Source organism: Pieris brassicae, chromosome 2 (assembly GCF_905147105.1).
Source record: "Pieris brassicae chromosome 2, ilPieBrab1.1, whole genome shotgun sequence".
NCBI lineage: Eukaryota > Metazoa > Arthropoda > Insecta > Lepidoptera > Pieridae > Pieris > Pieris brassicae.
The window spans coordinates 17,500,615-17,526,423 of record NC_059666.1 but is presented as its reverse complement, the minus strand read 5'-3'; the positions used below and the strand labels follow the sequence as shown (position 1 = coordinate 17,526,423).

The following is a 25,809-nucleotide window of genomic DNA, read 5'->3' as shown; positions in this document are numbered from 1 at the left end:
TATTTTTAAAATTATTATACCGTCTACGGATGTTATTCCAAACATTGTTTGGGAAAATAAATAAACAAAAAAGCCTTGGATGAAACGGAATGTCGGAACACATTCGGTGTCTATTTCCTTATATTAGATTGCTTGTACGCTTATATATTGTCTTAAATAATAAACTTATAATGTAAAGGCTTATAATACATATATATAGTAGTAACATATTAGGAGTTTACCACCTGTACGGTTACTGACTGAGGGGTATGCTTGTAACAATATAATACAAGAGAAGGGACAGGTCACAAGTATCCATTATCGACGAGCATGTCTAGTGAATGTCACGAAAGTGGATGAAGTGAGAAAGGTATGACATATCATGGAGGTCTAGACATATCAGTAACGCGGCAAGTGGAGATCCGTGTATTCTGCTTACCCATTCGGGAGCAAGGCGTGAGTTTGTACACTGTTTATTTTCGCTTATAAAATAATAGATTTATGCTAAATAATTTAATTCTTGTTAAAAATAATACTCAAGAGAGTGCCTGCGTCTGGCTATGCTCTCGGGGCTTTGACTGTTTGACAACTTTGACCATTTCCAATCCACGGTTATAAAACTAAAAAAACCTACGAGTAAAATGTACAGCCTTGGCTCTAACACCATCTCAGTAGTAAAGTTGCTTCCATACACAGTTCTCTTTCCAATCAAAGAATAGATTAGAGCACAGAAAATGGTACTTACATGAATGTTGCGTGTCATACATTAGTAAAAAGCAGAGTAAAATAGATTGTATTGACGTCATAGTTCATGGTAAATGACATAGGTGTAAAAATTCATAAAATATATCATATGTTAATCAGCCTTGAGGAGTTTTATGGAAGTGGTTATAAGGAAAAATTATCCAACGAACACAATCTATAAATATGTGGCTTTAACGATGTGTTTAGGACTTATGGTTCACATATATATGGGTCCCTTTTAAATATTTCAATAGGTTATCGTTAACAAGGGATAATTAATTAGATAAATCAGATATTACGTTATTCTTCGGAAAAATAAACTCGGTAATTTCCTATCTGTAATGAAGGCGATGCCTAAATACTTTTTACTGTGTAATCTTTTTAAACTAATAAACTAGAAGTAATAAATATGAGGAAATAAAGCTATGACTATGACATCAATACGAATCTTTACCCTAACTAGGAAGTTTAATTAGGCTTATTCCTGATCTCAATTCGTAATACAATGAAAGTTTCGCAACCTATATAATATGACTATCAGCTGTTGTGACGTCACGCGTTCACTGACACTGATAAAGTTCGCGCTATTCTTGAGCGGGCGACGTCACAGACACGTGCCCAATTCTTTGTTATGGAACTGCGAGACATTTATTGTTTGGTTAAGGTTCACTTACCATAAATGTAGGTTTTAATTCTATTAATACATAGTACAACTATTGTATAATTTATTTTTAAAATGTACCTTGTATTACAATTTATTACCTAATTAAATCTTGAAATATATGTGGAACTGTAGGGACGGTTTAAATGACGAGAAACAGAAATATAAGTAAAGAATTATTTTTAACTGTTCCTACCTGAGAAATATTTGTCGAGTCTTTTTAAAAATAAAATATGTCACCTTGTCAATGTGAGACAGCCACATCAGAAATTTGTTTAATATCTGTAGGTGATACAAAGTTCACCGGGTCATCTAGTTTATTTATTATATTTTTATACCTTAACCGGGTCTAATCGTTTCATACACTTAATTTTAATTCCACAATTTCAGTAGAGCTACAATTAATAGTACCTACTTTCGAAATATTATGTACGTATTGTGATTTGTATCTTGGATAACACGACTCTACAAAAAAAAAATTCGTTCTTTGTCCTAAAGTTTATACTATTATTTTCCAGTTAGTTATGCACAAAAACGAAAAGAAAATACCTTTTTTCGGTATAAAGTTTGATTTTGTGATAGTTATAATAAACAATGAACAACGCTATCAAGGCCAATACAATGAAAACATGATGGGCGACTATATTTGGGGTTTATTGAGAGAAAGTAGCTATGAACATAAAAGAAAAAGTAAAAGTGTGCACTTTTAAGTTATTTTCCACTTTTCTGTAAACTAATTTGATAGTAAAACTTAATAAAAATAATAAACATTTTTATTTCAATAGTTTTATTTTCAATCAAAAATTAAAATCCGAGATTTTTAAAAATTTCGTTCAATCAGTCTTCTAAGCACAAAAGCAAAGTTTTTCATGCCATATATTTTTTTTTCGTCTTATTACGACCTAAACTACCGAAATTTAATGCTTTGCAATCAAAGTCAAATTTCATGTTGACCCGTGTAATCAATAATAATTAAATAACATTAATTGTAGTGTTAAGGTTTGTGACTGGTTTATTCAAGATATAAGTCCGGGAAGAAAAAATACAGATTTAAAATAAAATGCCAGTTTGACAGTTCAATATTCTATTACCGATGCACACACAGATACACCACAGGGATGTAATCGAAGAGCTATAGAGTAGAGATGATTTATTGATTCCACATCATTATTCTATCTTAACAGTTACTACTAATTCGATAAAACGTCAAAATAATACACATACCGATTATCCTACATAAAAAAAAAACATTAAAAAAATAAATTTTATACCTAAATCTTATAACTTAGCAATTTGTGATCAGATCTGTAAAAGTTTTTAAAATATTATTGATTATAACACAAAATATAATATCATAAGGTTTATTTTTGCATACATTAAAAATAATAATACCTTCGACCTTAATAACTATATTGCCTTTTTTAATTACCATTTACCATAACGTTTGGTCAATCTTAATAATATTTTATTGTTTGCATAGCAATAATTAACCATTTGAAAATTATATTTTACAACATAGACTTCACAACTCATCATTTCATTTATTCTTCACCTTGCCTCTGGTTTAAAAGTATGCCGTCTGTGTTTGGCTTAAAGGTCTCGTAACCAGGCCATAAAATTTAAACAAAATATCTTCTTTGTTTACATTTTAAATCAATACAGAATTAGAGGACTTTAAGTAATTATTGTATTTATTTTATTGTAAAAAAAAAACATTTTCAAAATCTAAAACTATTTAAATGTTATTTATTTTAAGGTATCTTTTTTGTAAAATTATTATTTTGTAGAGGTAAGAAAAAAAAACAATATCGTATGTCTTTATTACTCTTACTAGTTGAAGTAGAATTTGGACCTTAAAATTGGAAGAAAAGAAACTGAACAAATCCACTTTTTTATCAAGACAGTATATAGTCATAAAAGTCGTGCTTATGTCTGAAATGATCTGCGATGTCCCATTTAATGCCCACCAAAGATGAACAAAATAGTTTTATGCTAAATGCTGAGAAGAAACGAGAATGTGTTCTAAAAGTCTTCTCTGTGTTCTGTGATATGTTATTGTAGATTGAAAGACGAACTCTTCATAAAAACTCTTGTTATTTTTTTTATTATTAGCAGTAATAGAACTGCTCAGTAAATTTTCAGTTTACTTGCAGAACTCCCATGATGTTAATTGCTATGAAACGAATGAATGCAATGTTGCAGAAATTGCCTACGTCTTGCTATAATCTCGTGGCGTAACTCCAACGATTTAGGAAATCGTCACACATATAAAACTAAGCAAGCTTGAGTGAGCAAAATGTACAGCCTTGGCTTGTACATTGGGATATGGTCGAAAGGCGATTTGTAAAAATATAATACAGTGTGAAGGTGGGCTTAGGCCTAATATGCACTACATTGGGATAACAACTGTAATCTAGAGAGCTGAAATGACAAAGTAAACAAAACGTCGGGATGATTTTTAATTATTTCTAATAATTTTATCGATATCATATTCGTCTTAAACGAAATACAAGAATACATATTTAGTACCTTGTAACGCAAACGGCCCTGGATTCGGTTCGTTAAGTTTGCAAGTAAAACATGAGCCTAGAGTCTACTAATTGTTGTTGCTCTTTATTATTGTAATAATTATTATATTTTGTTATCATTATATAAATATTATTAGCAACTACTGGTTGTACGACGGAATTTGTTTTGAATTTTTGAGATAGGTAAAAGTTGTGTGTAATCACAATACATTTTTCCCCTGCTTCTCTAATTTCGTTCGTTTTATTTTTGTAATATTCATAAGTTTTTGTTAACATTTATTTTGTTATTAAAAATTAGAATGCAAGAACTTTCTTTTCACTCTAAGATACATTTAAATAAAAAAATAGACTGTATTGTCCTGCTGCCGTACACTGTTAATACTGAACTATGATTGACTTAATATTTATTTAGTTAAGACCCCAGAAAACATCTCAAATTACGTCATCTCAGCCGTATAGTTCTCTCAATATCCTGATCCATGGCTGATGTCAAAAACTTGATGACGTGGTACAACAATTCAAAATTAAAGTCGCAGCATTGTCTTTAAAAGTAAGTACCTTACTAAGATGCACCCAACTGATGAATATTGTATAAATATGATAAACAGTTTATTTATCTTGAGAGTAGCGAATAAACGATGTGCTACAACCGATAAGATTTCTAGTTCAATAGATCAAATATCAATAATTGCGGAGATATGACGCAAAAGTAATTAATAGGGTCGCATCCGGGATCTTTGATGCAACTTAATAATAAAACACATCATTTATCATAGAAATTATATTAACTTTCCCAGTTGAAGAACATATTTTCATTACATATAAAGCCATCACTAAAACTTTTAAATGAACAATTATCGTATTTATCCGCGGATCCTCGTAGGTCAGCAAACATGTTCGAAGAATAAATGATTTTGACTTTGACTTTGACATGTATCTTCAATGGCGATTACGATTTCAATATATCGAAAAAAAATATGATATCGGCTCTCTTGAACGACCTATATTAAAATAAGGTTTCGCCACCAGATGGCGTCATTAGAGCTTCTAGATTATTGAAGTGATAGAAAATTTATTAACCTAGGTCTACAGCAAGTCGTATCCATCGATATTCCGGGATTCACTACTTTATAGTCTTAAAAGTTCTGACACCGTAACCATGACTAGTTAGAAATGGAATATAAGCTTTTCTGTTTCATCTATTGACCTATTTGACACAAGATACCTACCTTTACATTGGCCTTCGCATCAGTTCTACAAACTTTATAATTGGTGGGAAACCCAATGTTGTATTAAGACTTAAAAGTTTTAATTTCACTATCATGAATAGATTTGTATGGATATCATAAATATATTGGTGGAATATAAAAATGCAGATACGGTTAAAACATCCTTGACCTTCAAAAATTATGTGTCTTGCTTTGTTTTTATGAATGATTTAAGTTGCAAGCTTAATTCGCAAAAGTATAATCTTTGTAGACAATCATAATTAAAAAAACGTCAATCATTGTGGCAAATAGCCGAAGGTTTGCAAAATAAAACAGATAAAACTATGTAGTATCAAAGTCCACGATTTCCAGTCGACCAATGTTTAAATACTATGACTGATCCACGATATGGACATGTAATGTCATGTCAATAAAATTTAAGCTATTTTAATTATTCCAGCACCAGTGGCAGATTTTAGTACTTTTTAAAAAATTTACCTGTCCACTGTTGAAATTTACCTGTCAAATGTTCCATGATAACCATAAATTCGTTCTATATAACTATACACTACTGTAAAAGTAATTTGTTACAAAATATATTCAATTTCGTCTCAGCCTGTCGTCCACTGCCGAACACAGGTCAATTCGTTTGAATTATGAACACAATTTTATTCAATACATATTATGCAAGGGAGTTTAACAATGTTGCAATAAAAGTCTAGATAACCATAACGATGTCGCTAGAAAGATACCATCTGTATTCCGGGATATGGTGTTTATCGTTAATCGTGAGCAAATGAATATTTTCTTGGATAAAGGGAAAAAATTAATTAATGTTATGCCTATATTTTACGATGCTACCGATTGGTTTGCGTTCAAGATAATTTAATCTAATTCAATTTAAATTATGTTAAAAAATGTATAATGTACATGTACATTCAAGTTAAACATAAGGTACTTTTCACTCCTCGAATGTTATTCGTCTCGAAAAGCATTGCTTTGATTCAAAATATTGATACTTATAAAAAATTCAGGTAAAATTATATGATGTAAGCGTGTGGCGACTTAAAAATTTGACTTTGAAGTGTTATCTTCTTTAGGTATTTGGAATAATGATTTTGCGATAATAAGTCAATTTTGTTTCGATTCGATTTGACTTTAAGTTTCGGACATACATTGGGATTGAGTTAGTTAAACCCCAGTTTGAAATGAAAAACATACAAATTAGGTAACATTATCGTACGTCTAAAAGAGAAAATACAAATGTTATACTGCGAACCACCTTAAAAGATAGACACATATTTTTTAACAAGCTTTAATTAGGAACAATTCTGACATTCAGGATTTTTGCTTTCGCAGCGTACATAACGAAAGCTCTAAATAAGGAAACATATTTGCAATATTTGCATTGATTCTCTGCTCCTATTGGTCATTGCGTGTTGTTATTTAGTATATACCTAATTATGGACAGAAATATTAATACGAGCGTTCAAGCAAACAAAAATCTCTTCAGTTCTATAATAGAAGTATCTTCATTATTCAGTCAGTTTACTTTAACAACACATATCAATAGTGAACACAACAAAGAAAAGTTCAAAGAGATCAATTATGCAAGATTTTTAATACCTAGGAACGTTCAAGTACGCATTGAGATCTAAGTAATGTATCTCTGGATCTAAAAGTGGTAAATGAAAAATTTTATATTATGTGAATTTAACTTGTTATTTTTCTGTAGAACGTAATTATATAATCATAAAAGTCGTTCTACACATTGATACTCCTTACCGCGCACCAGCTCATTATAGAACCGGATGCCATTCCAGGTTTTTCCGAACAGTTACGACTTAGAAGCCTTCAAGAGGACACCACTACTGTAAAGGCCGGTATTCACTTACAACCCACCTGATTATTAGGGTCACACCTGCTCGTTTACGTCCTGACTCATAACAAAAATATAGCTGATTTTTATTAGAAACCAGGACTATCATATATACAGGTCTTTGTCTATATCAAAACAAATAAACATCGGCAATATAAGACAAGAACATTTGCAGAAATATTGAAATTCCGTGGTTCGTCAAATAGTCACATCGCCAGAATGTAACTCTCCCAGATAACACGACTGAAAAGAATTTTCATCAGTTTTAATCAGCACTACTCGTTCACTCTTGTGCATTCAAGGTTAACAGCGTTATACCGCCTCTACATATCACTATTCAAGAAACTCGTTTTAATGAGTTCGTAACATGGCATAAAGCCATCATGCATGTGTTCAGAATTTCTTTTCAACTAGATGGAAAAGGAAACAGGAAGAGTTGCACCAATTTAGTTGATTGACCCCTCGCTGGTACAAGCGTCGATTTGTGGTCAATTTTTATAACAGTTACAGATCGTGAATACTTCTAGATATAATCAGTAATTTTACAATTGAAGAGTTCTTAAATAGTGTGTAATTCATTCGAATTGATATATTATATTTTTTGAGTTATACTAATAATTAATGTACGAACAAATTAGCGAGAGTATAATTAATTAGTATTTGAGCAAGAAAATACCAACGAACAATTATGGTTGATATGCAGAAATATTATTATATTAACGTGTCTTTAAAATTATTGTTATTAAGGTACATTTACCGGAGATTCTGATTTCGGACATCCTCTAATGACATTGAATTTTCGATAGGTTATCGTCAAATAAGGATCTTTTAATTGTTCAACAGAAGTGATGACATAGTACAAAGTAATACAATTCTTATCAAATCTGTATCCGCTTATTATCAAGCGTAATCAAATAAATTTCAGGATTATAGATTTCAATTCTGATTTCATATTAAAATTTTGGTTGCCATGTATAACGTTTTAAAGTATCACGTCAAATAATTTTGTTTTAGCTTAATTAATAAGAGCCATGTTGTTATGACTCTTACTAATGAGGACAAGACAGGTACTTCATTAAATTCACTGTTACTACCAAATGTTACAAAGATATAAAGGTATCGTGTTCACACGCAAAAAAAAAGACTTGCAGAGAGGTAAAATACGAAGCTCAAGAACAAACGCGATGGAGGCTTACTGTGGACGCCCTCTGCACCATCCAGGTGTAATAAGGCACAAAGAATAACGTATACTTTTGTATATACAGTAAATGCATACATATACATATAGAAAACGCGGTAAATAAAACATTTTAGTAATTTATTGAACTTTAGGCAGGTACGTGATCATCCTTCTATACCTGCAACACAGGTTTCGGAACACAAATTTAGGTCGTACAGATTCGTTCATTGAATTATCTGTAATGTTGAAACTAAGAATAATCGCTGTTATAACAGTAAGAGAAAATATTTAATCAATGAAGAATTAGAACAATTCTCATCAATTATAATAGGTAAATCTTATCAATTTTAGGTATCCTGTCAAAAGTAATCTCATCCAGACTTGCCATTACATTAGGCTGCAGATGCAAAAGGCGACTTAATAATAACAGCTGTCAGTGCTAATGGTACAATCCGCGGCAACCAGTTTGTCTGGTTATGGTAAGTCAAGTTCAAGCCAACAGCGATTTGCTGTCTTATATTTTTTTATAACATCTTCAAAGATTTAACTTTTCGGTAACCTTTACCATTAAAACCATTTATTAAGATAGATGTGCAAAAATGACTATAATAATTCGTGTTATTTATAAACATACAAAAATCTCTAGTTTTAACTTATTTTGTTACTTCGCCTTTATATTCTGAGTGTTCGCCGTCATATAGATACCGGCAAACATCTTGAACAAATGTCCTTGCCTGTGCAGAAGCTATTTTTAGGTATCACTGGGAGGGGGTGGCGGGCGTAGGTGCGCGGCGGCGGTAGAGTGACGTGTCGACCGCGTGATTGGTAAATCAGTTGACGTTTGGGTCCCGCGCTGTGTTTGATGCGCAAACTTTCCCCCACTCCCTTGTTTAATGCTCAAGAAGTTTGCAGGTATCTATATTGATAAATTTTTAAGTCGAAAATATTTGATTAAATCTCAGTTTTGATTATTACATTAAATTCGCCGCATAAATGATCTTAATAATCCTTTGAAATAACCATAAAGTGTTTTAGTATACTTTGTGTATAAAAATATATTCACGCCTTATCAAGCGGTTGTATGAAGTTTTTGTGCACATAACGTAATTCTCAAACTGTATGTCTAATCTTTGACACTTTGACCCACTCATACTATTGTTCATAATAAATAATATTAAGTATTATGTTAATTATTTCCTAGATATGATGTCATTATCTTACATTAAAGCTTGCAAATACGTACGTATTTTTTTCTAAAATTGAAACCTTGATAGACACAATTTTTTTTTTAATTTAAATTATAACTATTAATAGTTATTAAATAGAATACCACAAAATCGTGTCTTATCTCAATAATCTATGAATACAATTTTGAAGATAGGATAGGATTTGAACATCGTGTGTCTGAACATCCTTTTTGTCACTGACACACTAAGAAATAACTAAAGATACTTAAGCTCAAACTTATAAAAAAGGCAACAATTAGCACAATATATGCCGTGAAGATACTTTTAACATAATCGCGGGTTTAATCACTTAACGGCACTGTATTATGAAAACAACGTCTAGCGAGAACGATAACAAGTTATTGGAATCTTTTCACACTCTGGTCAGCTCTATACTAGGTGATTTGAAAATAATATACAATCTAGTTTGTATGAGTTGAGTATTATTAATTTTTAAAATTCAATTTTGTTTATTATCTCAAAATATATAAATTACGCGTCATGTTGTTTGTCCGCTATGGACTCCTAAACTACTTAACCGATTTCAATCAAATTTGCAGTTTGATCTAACTTAAAAGATAGGATAGCTTACATATATATAATTCTACTGTACGTGTGTATGTCACTGAATTCCTCATAAACGTCTGGACCGATTTGAATGTTTTCTTTATGCGTTTGGGTGGTTTAGATTCACAAATCAGCCCGGCAGATGCAGTCGGTACTTTCATACTTTGTATCGTAATCGCTTCAAACAGCAATACAACGTCTGTCGGGTCCGCTAGTATGATAATATATCTATACTATATTTTTATAGAACAGTAGGCAAACGAGCACGGGAGAGTATGTTATTTGGAATAAGTACTACAACCGCCTATGGAACCCTGTGCCGGCTTACGGGTGTGTTTCTCTATTACTATGTGTACAGAGTTAACTTATTTTCCTTCAATGTTGTAATAGTTGATCTAATATTTCTATGGGAAATAATTGGAGTACTCAATCGTGGTTAGTTCACCCTTTTAATTAATAAAAATTCCTTCATTTACCACATAATTAAGTTTTATATACATTTAGATGTAATTGATTTTCTAAGCCTTTAAATGTTAGTTAGCACGTTGGGTATTAGCGACTATTGCGTAGTAGTAAAAACCTAATGCTTGATGAACTCTATTTCATCATAAATTTTATCCATCAACCTGCTCTATAAAAGAACTCGAAGCAGAATAGATTATTACTGTAGTACTTATAAAGCTACTAAATGAAACGTAGTATTAACAAGCATTTTCTAAATAGGTATTTCATATAATGTAGGTATTGTATTATTTGTGGTAAATAAGGTCTCCCAATTAATTAATTAGCGACGTGATCATGGATTTTTATAGTTTTTTTTAAAAACTTTTGTGCCAACCTATTCAAATAGCCAACAACTTATGTACTAGCATATAAAATCTTAATAACAAAATATATAGAGCAGTCGTTGACTAGCCGCGCGACTTAGAAAATTAGTTTTAGTTTTAAAGCCAGATTTAGTTGTCGTGCGTTCCAGTCACAGTTGTAGGGAAATTTCGAAGTGGTCGTACATTTCGAAGTGTTGGAACACCACCTCATACGGAAAATAGCATGAGGCAACCCGGTATGTCTTTTAAAGCGTACTAGCTCTGGCTTCATCTACCTTAGGATTAGTAAGGAAAGTAATAGTTCTTCTTGATTCAGATCAACTCACACGCACTTGCCTATTAAAAATTTAAAGGAAGCCGGTTAGGAATTCTGAGGCCAAGGCCAGAAGTACTTCTTGTTTTTCACCACTGATCTTTTACAATATCACAAACAAAAAAAAACAAGTTTATAGGGGGGAAATCATTTCACTCAATACACCCATTGAGTGAATGTACTCAAATATCAGTCGCTTTGTTTGTTTAAAAATTTAAGTAAATGTCTTATGATCGTCGCACATACAGCTTAAAATGCATTCTTTGTTAGCTATTAAATGTGGTTTTAGTTATGTTTAGGAAACAATACTGCCATTTGTACATGACCCCGAAACATAAGTGATAAAGTATTTTATCGCTTCCTAGTTGCCAACCTAACCAAATTTACGTACTTAAGTTCGCTCATTACTTGTTCAAATCACTTAGAATTTATCGTTGTATTTGAATACAAAAATTTGTATGATGGTAGTGATACATACATTTTTGTCTCACATGAATCTAGTCATGAATTTTCTTTTCAAATACACATTTGAAAAGAAAATTAAACTATATTTTATTAATTTATATGTCATTGATGTTATTTTTTAGATATAATTTTTTTTACGATTACGTATCGAATTAAAAATAATAGCACCTAGTATATATGTCAGAGGAAAGTAGTTAAATCAGAGAGTTAATTGAATCTCTAGACGGAGTCTTGTTTTGCATTATTAATCAACACGCTGGCTTTCAGTCAAACAGATAGTTAAACGTTTTCGATGCTGCTTTATTTAAATCAAAATGCGAGCGACTTGATTGATTATCGATCTTTAATTAACTGTCTAGAGATTTAATTAACTCTCTGATTTAACTACTTTACTGCGACATATACATATCATCATGAGAATTATGATATAAATGTTATACATCATATTCAGCATAAAATAAATTGAACCCACAAATCATGGTTTCAGATATCCATTATCATGGATCACTGGCATAAGACCTTTGAACGTTTGTCTTTATTGAGACCAGCCTTCTATGACTGGTAGTCGTTTAATTTTGAGTCTTAAGCGATGTTTTCTTTCGTCTTATAATCTATACATTTATATACATTTTCGCAGTCTAAACGCTTAACTTTACAGTCACCGCAACTAGCCACTAGACTAACATTAGTTGTAACAATATATTTTCTTCACAAATTCGGTTACTGAGACTCCCGTATATCATAACTTACATAACTTATCCTTGTAGCGCCGGCGCCGTTTATTTATTGCTATTGCTTCCGGAGGTTCCGTGTTGTGGCTAAATACAATTGTGTATAATACAGTGCTGTGATCCACTAGGCCAGTGGTTTAAGCGTGCAACGCTCATACCCGAGGTCGTGCGTTTTGAACGCACGATTCCATTGGTTGAAGAAATGGCTGAGCACCAATGGAATTTTCTTATTATGTGCTCTATTAGCAATTTCTCTCAGACTCTCAAGCCATTTAGCCCTGTAGCGCTACTGGATTATTATTATTATTACCTACGTATGACTGAAAGTATCGAGTTGCAATTCAACTGAAGCATTTATTGAATGTTTCGAAGCTGTAAATTTCCATTTTAGCCAGTTAAAGGTTAAATGAAAATAATAAATACTATAGAAATATTTAAATTCATGATATTAGTGTTATTATCGTACACAATTCATAAGTCTTTTATAAACTAAAGAGATATAAAAATTTACGGGCCACAGTATATTATTGTAATCTTATATACTTCTTTTGTAAAATTAAAAAAAAAAACACGTGGTTAAAAGATGGCATCCGAATAGGTAGGTATTCATTTCTTTTACAACCGTTTTTATAAAATAGTGTTTTGCGAAAAATTTTAGCATTATCTAGCACACACCCTTGACAAAACACCGACGTAGTTACAGAAGGCCAAGTGAAATCGAAGATTGGAATTTTTCTAACAATCTCAGTCGATACGCTATAAATGTTGACTGATTATTGTAGTATTTCTAATCGTAAATCACAAGCAATGTAGTACCTGTACTGTACTAAATGTAATCGACAGCAGATAGTACGTAGACAGTATCAAGACAGAATATTCGAATATTTAGTAATTTAAAGTTACTATACATTTCGTACATGTATTTTTTATGAGAATTCTTTACAGGATCCCGTTTTTTTTTAATTATTTCTAAAACATTTACTCAGCATAAATTAATTTTATGAGTATGTTGAGACAAATTTTTCGATCGACAAGATCAATATAGACAAATATTTTTTTAAAAAATTTATACAATAAAAACTTACTTTAAGTTAAATAAAGATATTTTAGAAACTTCAAACATTAATTACACTATTTTATCAAGCCGATGCTTGCGTCTTGCGCTTTGCGTGGTCTACCTTGACCGTGTGAGACACGCTAAAGGCAAAGATAATTAAAACTAAAATTTAAATTCTTAAATGCTTAAAGATCTTTTTTTAGAGAAGTTTTATCATGTTGGTATTAGTAGATATAAAGCACAGCATTTGACATACCCGTGTTGATTCACAATACCCATTGGATTATATACTAATTATAGTACTTAGAAGTTTAACAGAAGAAATAGATCTATTATACCCTATATTCTTAATATAATAAACAAATGTTAAAAGACGTGGAGGTCTACTTTGTATTATATCATGGCGAGTGAATACATAACTTCTACTGCGCTTAATAGATAAAATAGTTATTCTCCTTGAATTTTTCACTATCAGTAATTCATACAAAATATCTATTATAAGTCCCGCCATATATTTTGTGGCATCTTTGAGGTCCTTCAATTAGAGCTATATTGTATTACGCTTTAATAGAGATTTTATAAGTAGATGCGTCACTGTTCCCCAATGTATGTAGAATCGATTATTAAGAAAAAACAAAGGACATATAAAAGTTTATTATGAGGCACGGACATCGTAGTGTTTAATTTGTAACTTCATACGGCAATAAAATTTATTTCTTCGAATGACGTTTGACACAGAGCTGCATTAATGGCTTATTTATTCGCCCCGTGTTTATTTCTACTCGAGTCTAATCACGACTCAGCTAATTACCTAACGACTAGTAAGTACTTGTTATCTTAAATTATCGGCGATGATATACTTTTTATGCAGATACATTGACAATTGGAAATTTTAACACTTCTTACCTCATAAAGTGATTGTCACTATATTTGTCTAGTTCGCTATTTGTTTAAATTATATGCCAAACCAATGGTTATGTAAGCATAATAAAAACATGATGAGCGAACAAATTTTTTGTGTCAGAGACTATTACGCTATGTATAATTATTTCTAACTTTTGATTAGACAAGTTACACAAAAAACAACGCTCAACAGGTATTTCAACGTACATTAGGTATTTTAATTAATATTAGGAGAAGGCTTTTGTTTCAAAAAGGTGACGAATGCACTCAGTATGACAATTTAATATGACAATGAAGACAACAGCACACTTTACAATGAACCTAACTCGTCCACATTCGTAAAAAACAAATCAAAATTCTATAATTAATTCGAAATCGTTGACTGGGTTTAGGCTATAGTAAAACAGAACTGTCAACTCTTACTTGTAGTGATGAACATTACTGGAGCGAAATATCTTTAAATACATAAATTTCTGTGATTGAACAATAAATAATGATAAAGTATGCAAATAAGACAAGAGATAAACTAAAATAGTGAATAATTTGTTCCTATTTTGATATAAGGTTTGATAAACGAAAAAGGCTTTGTTATTGTTGTAATGAAAGTTCGTTGCCCTTATTTTAAATAAATATTGACCTACTCGCGATATTTATATTTATATATATTATAGACCAATCTACATAGCTTGTAAGTAATAAAAGACTTAATTAAATTATAAATGTGAATTTCTTTTGATAGTTGGGGTGTATGTATATGTAAAAATATGTGTTTAAATCTAGTTTTGTTATAGATATATAAACGCTATTTATTTTAATGTTATCAAAGATTAATTGTGTGATGACCTCACTTAAAATGTGAATTAATTTTTTTGTATTATTAATTTTTAATGTATATTCAGCCCTCTGAACCCTGGTATTCAAGTAAAACATAATAAGTATGTATTTTGAAATGACCTACTTATGATACTAGATAATGTAATAGGTTAACCCGAGTAATGTAAAGATGAACAAATGATTTTTAATAAAATAATTATTAATATTAAAATATCACTTGAACAAAGAGACAATAATTATTCTTTTAATTTCACTGTAATCTCTATTTTCAACATCGTAGACATGTTTTACATCCTCACTATGTATGTACTAATTTGATACTCATATTATATTATACGTTATACGATTATAAATTGACGTAAGAAACTTACCCTTATTAATTCCGAGACTGACGGTACAAGTTATGTTGTTGAACTGTATATCCACCGGTTCCCGGTTGGGAACGCGGGACAGTCCCCTAGGCTCCTGTGAAGGTGTCGGGCACTTTGAGGAATGTGACGGAATTGATGGTGTACTTAACGAAGACCGTCCATCACCCTCCATATTTTCTGTCCCTTCAGACTTGTACGAGACACTTTGATTTTCCACAATTTGAACACCGGCTAGCATCATTATTACATAAAATGAACGCGCGTGTTACACTTATTACGTCGCGCGAACGAATGCGCCAGCGCCTCGTCGATATCAGAAGCCTTTTGTGTGTTTGGTAAATTATAACGCGTTGTTTAAGCTGCACTTCTATTTTGTAAATAACTGGCATATTGTGACAGATACGTACGTGGAACAATGGGCTTTATTGACGACTTGTAAACAATGTCTCTTTCAGACAAAGGAGATGCGACGACGCACTGAATGGGTGACATGCTTTCACAGTAATTATTACCTACTTATTTACATGTATACGATTACTAAAATAACACTTAACAACAATGTATTTGTGTCTACATCATATAAGTACATATGTACGTAGTTTGGCTTAAGAAATGTTTTTGTGAGTTACCCAATTAAATAGATTTAAATCTCAAAATCAAATCAATCAAATCACACAATTAATGATTGAATAAGTGCAATTAACAAGTTATTAATACGTACATAATTGTGTTCACCGAGGTTTTAATAAATTATATTATTTATTGTGTGTGACGATTTTTAGAAAAGCGACATCTTCTAGAAAACTGTGATACTTAGACGATTATTGTTATTATTAAGTTAATAACAGATAATATTTACTTCATTCTGTGATATTACGATAGATGGCTTAATTACTTTAAATATAAAATTTATTAGTAGTTTCATTGTTTGCAACACGTCGTTTTTTTTATTTATTTTAATGTTTAGGAAGAGAGGTCTAAGCCTAGATCTCCTGGACGGAAAGATTCGCCTTAAGTAATAAGTCAATTCCTGCTTTACATATGCATATAAATATCGATCTCCAATCTGCATGCCAATATAACACATTTGCTACCCGATTGTTTATGCGACGACAGATTGCACGCAATCTTTTGCGTGATCCTTCCCTCTCGACGGCGTTTCGTTAAATGCAATATATTTGTTCAAGCATACTAAAAGGTTGCTGTTTTTGAAATGAAATAAAATAAGTAGGACTATGTATCTATAGTAATATATATTTTTGGTTGTAGCTACTGATAAAAACGTTTTAGGTCTCCATTTATAGTAATAAATATCATAATTTATGTTTTTGTGGTAATGTGATTTTAGCAAGGAACGGAGCGTTTCAGTTTTGTGACAAATGACATATGTCAACCCATGGCTTCATGAAGCTTTGGGCCCGCTATTTTCTAAATTTATGTGCGATTTGGTTAAGTCCAAATAATAAAAAAGCGCGGGAAGTGTTGAAATAGGCGGGCGCCAAACTTTTAAAATTTTTTTTAATTTAATTTGATATTACAGGCTCAGTTAAGTTGTAAAGTGTATATATTAGTAGTTATTGTTGTTTATTTATTTTCTTAGTTTCTTTTCTTCCCCTGGTAAGTCATTTCATTGTATTATATGTAAATAGGAATATTCTTTAGGCGTTCATGTTGGAGCCCGAAGACCCTGAAGGGACATCCCTCCTGGGGTCTCATGTAGTCACAATCGATGCGTCTGAAATGGAAACGGAAGGTTCAATTTTATGAATATACGAATATAATGAAATGTTATATTATAATGTTATGTTTTTATTTATTTTTCCTAATATTTTATAACATTACATGGTTATAACAAATAATAATTAAAATTTATGGATAGATTAACTACATACATTATTAAAATTTTAGCTGAGTTTCATCTAAGAAAAATAAGTACTAGTATTTTATATGTACAAAAGGACAATTAAATACAACATGTTTATTTTTGCTACAATTATATTAATTTTGCTAAAATAATTATAAATAAGGCTTGTTCTTTCAGTTCTGTCTTGATTTCCTTCATTAACTTCTCGACTTGAAATTGTATCATGTGTTGGAACTAAATCTTCTGCCAGTATATCTATCCAAATATAATCCTTACAAATATTTTGGATAACAGCTGTGCCAATAATAATAGCTTGAACTTTAGCTAGTGACAAATACAATGTTAAAGCGACATTTCCATACTCCAAATGTTCTGATAAGGACAAATATTTTAACCTTGTATCATGTTTCATTTGGGTCACATATCTTGCAACTTTTTAACATAGTATAGTTATTAATACTTTAAATTACACTATTTATTTACCTCTCTATAGAATTCCTAGTCTGCTTCATCATATTGTTGGTCAGCCAGAGAAATGGTGTTAATAAATATGATATATTTGAGTAAGCACTATTACCAACCATTCAGTGATTTCTCAGTAGACCTGTATGATATTAAGCTATAAACAAATATACCTGTTTATTTAGTTGGCACATTTTATCAAGTTCTACTTTCTTATCAATCAATTTTAATTAACTTGTAGAACTGAGTTTTCAAAAATTGTTACATCATGAGCAGCACCAGGCCATAGGGCACAACATTAATAAAATTTATTTCTGCATCACAAACAGTCTGTACATATAAAGAGAAATATCCTTTTCAATTACCATATTAATCACCAATTACTTCACCTAAAGAAAATAATGCTGCTTATTATTATTTCAACTTCATACTATAATGTACAAGGTTAAAAGAAATATTTAAATTACTTACATGATGATTGAATTCGTAAATGAGTGCAACCAATGGCAACAATTCTAGGAAATCCAGCAATTTCATGTAATTTTTCTGTACTCTGTTGGTGTATAAAAACATACTCGTCAGCTAGCTTAGCAATTGCAGATGATATATCACCAACAACTTCACTATCTCAATCGGATAAATGCATTAAAACTTCCAAATCACTATCACTAGAACTAGAGGACGACGAAAATTAACACATTTTACTAATGAATATAAAGTTGGATGATTGTAATCCCGATCCATAAGCCATAACCCTACAAATTTCACCGATAGCTATCCGGAATTGATTTGGTCATTCTAAGCAAATGTCAAAATGGACGGATAGGTTATTGGCAGTGTAAACATTAATTTTCATACAGAGGGCAATCTTCAATCTCTGATCGGTCTTCTAAAGGATTGGTTGAAAAATTAGATCGGTAACTCAGTCTATGGATTGAAGATTGAATTATCTGTAGAAATGGATTGAATTGTCGATCTAATATGACTAAAATTGGATTGAGATTGAATATTAATTTTGGCCGTTAAACAGCGCCATATAACCAACGCAGATAGGGACAAAGTAATTAAACATAATTTAAAACGCCTGCTCAAAAATTAACACAATTGCATTTTACGAACTGTTAACAGTTTAATTACATTTAAATATATATATTATTATATACATTCACAGTAATAAAATATCTACCTAAGTTCTTTTTAATAAACAGAATAAGCATTTAGAATAGCCCTACATTGTCTTGCACATCGGAAGAGTCTGATCACCCACAACAGAGGAATATCCTAGTATAGAATGAAATAAGCTAATAAAGTTTTATTTATTTATGTTTATTACGAAACGCCAATATACATCAGCGTGCGAACTCAGCCTAAATGTTCTACTATGAAATATATGTTCCTAAAATCCTGTAACTATTAGACTGGTGGGAGAGTTAGTGTTCATGGTCATATGTAGTAGGCTTAGACTTACTAAATAAATGTTCTACTATGAAATATATGTTCCTAAAATCCTGTAACCATTAGACTGGTGGGAGAGTTAGTGTTCATGGTCATATGTAGTAGGCTTAGACTCACTAAATCTCCGTATGTATAACACGTATTGGAATTTGACATACGGGAGTCACAGTCCGCGTTACGTCTCGACTCTGTCTTGACCCTCAGGCCTCACTTAGCACCCGAACTTGTCAACAAAACACAAATAAAAAACATTAAAACTATTTACTATATTTAGAAATAGGACTTCATAGAACATACATTTAAGTACATTGTTGGTTAGAAAATAGTTCACAGAATATGATATATATTATAACTTTAATATGAAACGTCGATTTGACCTGGATGTTAGTTTACCTAACCTGACTTACTCACCCTTACTTATTTATATAGATTGAAAAGTACATGCTAAAACTTTTATTTTAATTTTGAGATACGTAGATACGTGATCCATAGATCCATTAAACCAAAATAATTTTTAATGAATTGAACCCGTTAAAAGTGCCACTCTCCTGTTGCTTAAAGGGCATTTACCGGGCGTTCTACCGGATTGAGTATTTTTAGTTTCAATGCAAAAACCAGCTTACGCAAAAATATTCGATGACAAGTTACATAAATTTGCACGATTAATGATTTATTTACCTCCTTCTTCGTCTTTGTATCATAAAACTATACGGTCAAATGGAAAGAGCTGGTACTGGAAAGTTACTGCCCAGAGGTGAGAACACATCTCCATGTGGTGCCTAATTTGCGGTTTACACAGTTGTAAACCATGACCCGAAGTGAAGTACTGTCTTGCCTTGCTGAGCGCTTGGTGTTCTTGAAGGCTAAAGCCTTTCCTTCCAAATTACCGCGAAACTGAACGTCGTTCGATATGTCGACGTAAATAAGTAAGACAAGTATTGATATGTCCGTTTTGCACTACAAATATCGATTTAATGTCAGCTGCATTACCCCACAAAATAACACCATATGACATAATACTATGAAAATAGCAGAAATAAACGAGCTTTCCTGTATTCTCGTCCGTAAGATCGCGTATCCTTTTCACTGCCAATGCTGCATAAATTACTCTATTCGAAAGACCTACGTTTGGAGTTTACTATCTAAAGTAATTCCCATTATTTAGGAGAATAAGGAGGTTCTAGAGCGATAGCCTTTTTTAGGAATCGGATATATTGCAGTGGTCTTCCAGCACTTTGCGACAATGCCGAGCTAGTACAAGTACCAGGGCGCATTAGGACTAGAGCCAACTCAGGACCACAAGTATGCAGCTCAATTGGAGGGATGTCATCAGGCCCGCTCAACTGTTGAATGTCCTAGGAAGATAGAGCTTTGCTGATAGCACGTCGCCGGAATATAATTTCAGTCATCGATCACACCGCAATATGTCAGTGGTGCCTTCCCTTGGTCGTCCAAAGTATAGTTCGACGCAAAAGATTAGCCTTCTACTTCGCGGATTCGTCAATGCATTTCCATTTCGGCTGTAAAACAAGAAAGTATAATATGATATTTAATATCAAATAATTTTTAGGACTATAGGTGGTATATGTGTATAAACGCCATATATGGGGTTATCCCCAGTATGGGATTGTCAGTTTGAAACGGAATATATTATAGTATATTATACTGACAGAATTCACAAGAATTGTCCATTGTTTGTTTTAGGTTAATTCTTTCTTTTATTTATCGAATAAGTGTTTTGTTGCTGTAATAGTAGAAAACACGGTTAAAACTTTAGATTATTTCTTATTCATTTTGCTAAGGATTAAGCTAATAAATGGTTTAGGTATGTCCATAAATCTTTATAAATGCACATCAGAACAAATATATATTTTTTTATATTTTAAATAAAAGTTTTTTGTTCAGATAAATTATAAATTATGACGCTATAATCCACGATGAATTATAAAATAATATTCCGGTATCCAAATAATTACAAAAATATTGTAATTCAAGTACGCTGTCCGCGACGCCTAAAATATGAAAAAGTAGATTTATATACCTTATAATTATAGTTTAATAGTCATTTAAGATGAACATTTGATTTTCAGAGCCGTACAGGCTCTGAGTCATTGTAAAAGTTAAAGTTTATTTATAAGTATCGACGGTTCTATGCAAAACCAAATAGAAATATCGATCACGCCTTCAATGCTGGGTTTTTGTATCGCGCTATCCCAAGGTTGCGACATCAACGATACGGATATTTAGATAACTATATCGTTGAAAAACATCGGTATTAGAAATTGCTGTGAACCTACTATCATTTCTTGTACTTTAAGATTTCGCGGATTCGTGTGACTGGAACCCCTATATTGCAACCAATTATATTTATAATAATATTAGCGGACCCGACAGACGTTGTCCTGTCTTAACTATGAATATTGATTTCGAATTAGTATAATCAACTAAAAATGCTTTATCATTAAAACATTCTTTGTTTGTATTTCTGGCGGGTATATAAATAGTTTTGTTGGTATTCCGACACATAACTGGCTATGTGAAAAACGTGGATTTCCAAGATTAATGCCACAAACAATTAGCGACTGTAAGTATTTTATATGTATTTTATCAATATAATAACTCTGATCAAAGTATTTATTTTCATTTTTCTTACATCATCTTTGACGATATTTGCAGCACGCATTCTGTCAATGTTATGTCAAACGCCGTAAGGTTACATCAAAAAAGTTTGAATGAAATGAAAAAAGAAATTTTGGTATCGTAGCAAAAGTATTCTTAAACTTTCTAATTTTCACAACAAAAAAGGAATTAGCAAAATCGGTCCAGCCGTTCACGCGTGATGCCGTGACCAAGGGAAATAGGGATTAATTTTTATAAATATGTATAGATTACGGTTAATTCGAAATGTATTTATTTTATCAACAAACAATCAAATGTAAAACAAAAAAAATATTATTAATAAATAACATACCTATTTTAAAACCCTATACGCAACAAAAAATAATAAAGAACTACATAACAGATCATCTAGTGGAACATCGTTAGGACTGCACACTGCACGCATAAAAAGAACAAAAAAGTCTCAAGTGAAGTAATTAAATAAATAAATAATGCAAGTATAAAAAACAATTCAAAATGAATGTTATTGTAGTATTTCTGTGTCTCTTTATATTATGACGATAAGAGCTTGAGTGTAATTTGTTATTTCAATATTATAATCCAAATAAAGTGTAATGTAAACAGATAAGCGCAACAATTATTATAATAAATCCTTTATTTTTACATATTTCAAAATGAAATGGACACGACGAGTTGGTTGGAATTTCAGGTTTTGTTTGTCATCATCGAAGCGCTGTAGCCTATCGGGACCTTGGCCTTTCCTATTAGTTCCATTTTGTAGTCAATATGTTTTGATACCTATTTTAAACCTGGTTTCTAAAGGGCATTTTTATTATGTTTGCACCCAGCAACTGTGTTTTGGTTACATATATATATATAATATAAATATAGTTTCATATATATTATTAAATTTTGTTTTAAAGGACATATACAGACATTTTTATTAGTTGCATTGAATCTGACAAGATTTCAGTTTTGTCGGGTGTTAATGAAGCTGTATTATTCCAGATACCTTACAAGGTCTTATTATTATGTTTGTTATCTTTGGTCTGTAAATATGTATATTTGATATTTAATAATCATCGTTAGATGTTCGGTTCTTGAACAATTTTAAGAGATTCTCAATTCTGTGGAAAAATTTTAAAAGTTTCTAAATACCTTTTCGAAGACTCTTGCCTGTGTGTCTTTTTACTGCATTTATGAGCCTTATATTATTATCATTTTGTATTATTCGCTATCGAAATAAGTTGTTGCAGAGCAGCCGTTGCTGCAAGTGCTTTTGATTTCTCTAAATTATTATATTTCATTGAATAAAAAAAAAATTGTTTGAAATGGTTCGATTAAAACTGTCGCAACAAAAATTTCACTTTGAACTCGCCAACCGGAATTCACCGGAATTTTTTAAACAACATTATGGCGCCCTATTAGCCATGAATATGCCTTAACCTTGGTATACGCATAAAACTGATAACACCTAATTACCAACCAACTCATCTTACCAACCAGGGTTTATGGCGAAAAAAATATTACATGAACGCACCAACTAAAAATGACTGTGCTTTTTGGGCATCCCATAGACTTTATTCTATAAAAAATAAGAATTAAGAATATTGACGTCGGTTACGTGAGAAACAAATCGGTAAATAATATATCTTCGCCTGTCTAATTCTATCTTGGAGTTTAATTGCCTTGGAAGCTGATCGAAATATAATATATGTGTTCATTAAGAATAATAATTAATGCGTAAAATACGTGATGTTTGTTTACATATTTATAGGCATATATTTACATCATAGGGACTTGTGCGATGCCATCCTGCCTAGAAATGTTTAATTTGAATTGTTGTTAAGTTATCAGATATAAATGTTAAAATATTTTTGCCTCAGAGTCGTCACGTCACCCAAGTTATAAGCTGAAACGGTTGTAAACTGGAAATATATGTGAGCTATTGCGCAGTTTTATGTTATTTACCCTTTGTTTTATGTTTGCGCATGCGTCTATTTTACTATTTCCAGAGATGTATTGTAATCTTATTAAATTTATTGAACTATTCTGTACTTTCCATACCCATGTACAACACTTAATAGTATAAATATTAACTGGTATTCAGTATCATTTAATCAACTTAACTTTATTATTATCATTGAGTTAATTGAGAGTCGGGATATGAAATCTGTTATTATTGCAACGTGAGCAACATTTAATGGTTTAAATGTTACTGCCAAATTTATATATACATATTATCTTCCGCTTGCAAGATTTTTTCCGCCCTCTTCTCAATCTCAATCCTAATCTTTATTTTTGAGTAATTTTCTACACATATTATAATTGTTGGTGTACCCCCTAATTTATACAGACAGTCACGCTACCACACATAATTTAATCATAATTATGATATAAAGATTGCAAGAGTTTTTTTTAGGAAATTACAGTTTTTATAGAGCTCTTTTTTGTAGGAGATAATATAATATAATAATAAATTATTTATTTTTCTCCCATATAACATTTACAACAATAAATAAGATTACAGTTGAGATAAAGTTGTATGGGTGTATGCGAGTGTGATAGTGGGAGAGGTTATGTACGCGTGCGTGAGTGAGTGAGTGTTAGAAGGGTGTGTGTGGGTATGTCAGGCACACGCTTGAGAACATATGTGAAAATTATTTTAATACATCTAGCAGATTTTCCGTTTGGTCATAGTTCAAAGTAAGTAAAAATGTATAGTTCATACACACATTTGCTTTACACATTTTTTAGTTTTAGGATACATATTCAGAATTTTATTAAGTTTGTTAGACAAGTAACAGCCCAGAAAAGAGAACGATTGCTGAGAAAAGTTAGAAAAGGATGGGGTTGTACAAACGCTATGTTTGCAACGTTTGTCCAATATAACGGTATCGAAGAATAACAGATAGCAAGTAAGTAGATGGCAGTAGTAAAAATGATAGGATAGGAGCACAAAAAAAAAACAAACGTTTAACATATATTTTATTACATTATAAAACAGATAATTAAATTGACAAATGAAACATCAGACTACATAGCTGATGTTTGACCTTTAAGAAAATTCTCGACCAATGACGGATCAAAGTTCTACAACTATTAATTTATTTATAAGTTTTTTTTATTTGCTACTTCAAACTGGCAATGACTATAAGTATGTATAATATTAGATGAGTGTATACATAAGGTTCAGGTATACTCAACAAATATAACTTAAAAAGTTGATGTATGTTTCTGATTGCTTCGGGTTGAGCTTATCCAAAAGGGTAAATAAGCCCTTACGTTATTGTTCGAAACAAACTAACATTTATATGAAAACAGCTTATCCGAATGAACATAACATTGAAAACACAGTTAAATTACTGAAAGATAATAAATAGTAGCCATGAATCGATATGACGTATTGGTGGAAATTTTTTATCAATACGCCTACCGGAAATTACCGTTATTTACAGGGAAAAATAATACTAATTAATTTAATATACGTTCTTTATCTAATTAAAATCAAATTTAATATGCCGTGTTAAAAGTAACATAATTAAATTAATCTTAGTTGGTAAGAATGAAAACAATGTTTAAAGAAATATAATGAGCATTATTCACAATTAAAATAAATTAAAATTTTATTAAATTCTAAGTTAGAAGATTTAAAAACGAGCAAGTTTTATAAGTATTCATTTTAATTTAAATATCTTTAGATATTACTCTTATATGACGTAATTTTTAGCGCACAAAAATTTATTTTTGTAATTAAAATACAAATTTGACATTTCACTTGATAACTAAAATTTTCGTATTGTTTTAATTTTCTATATGCGCTGAACTTTGTTTTGTTTTGATAGATTTAATGTTTATGTCAATCAATAATACACAAATATGTGAAGAGTGTCCAAACCATCCTACAAATCACTTTAAACTCTTTTTAACCGTTAC

General features: G+C 31.2%; 1 protein-coding gene across 1 annotated transcript in view; it reads right to left on the bottom strand.

Moving 5' to 3' along the window:
• Positions 1–15,856, bottom strand: part of LOC123718443 (ATP-binding cassette subfamily G member 4) — a 29,411-nt gene extending 13,555 nt beyond the window's left edge. The window contains exon 1 of the mRNA XM_045674936.1: positions 15,474–15,856. Within this exon, the coding sequence (XP_045530892.1) occupies positions 15,474–15,714 (241 nt within the window). The 5' untranslated portion in view covers positions 15,715–15,856. The remainder of the gene's footprint in view (positions 1–15,473) is intronic.
• Between the last annotated feature and the right edge of the window lie 9,953 nt (positions 15,857–25,809).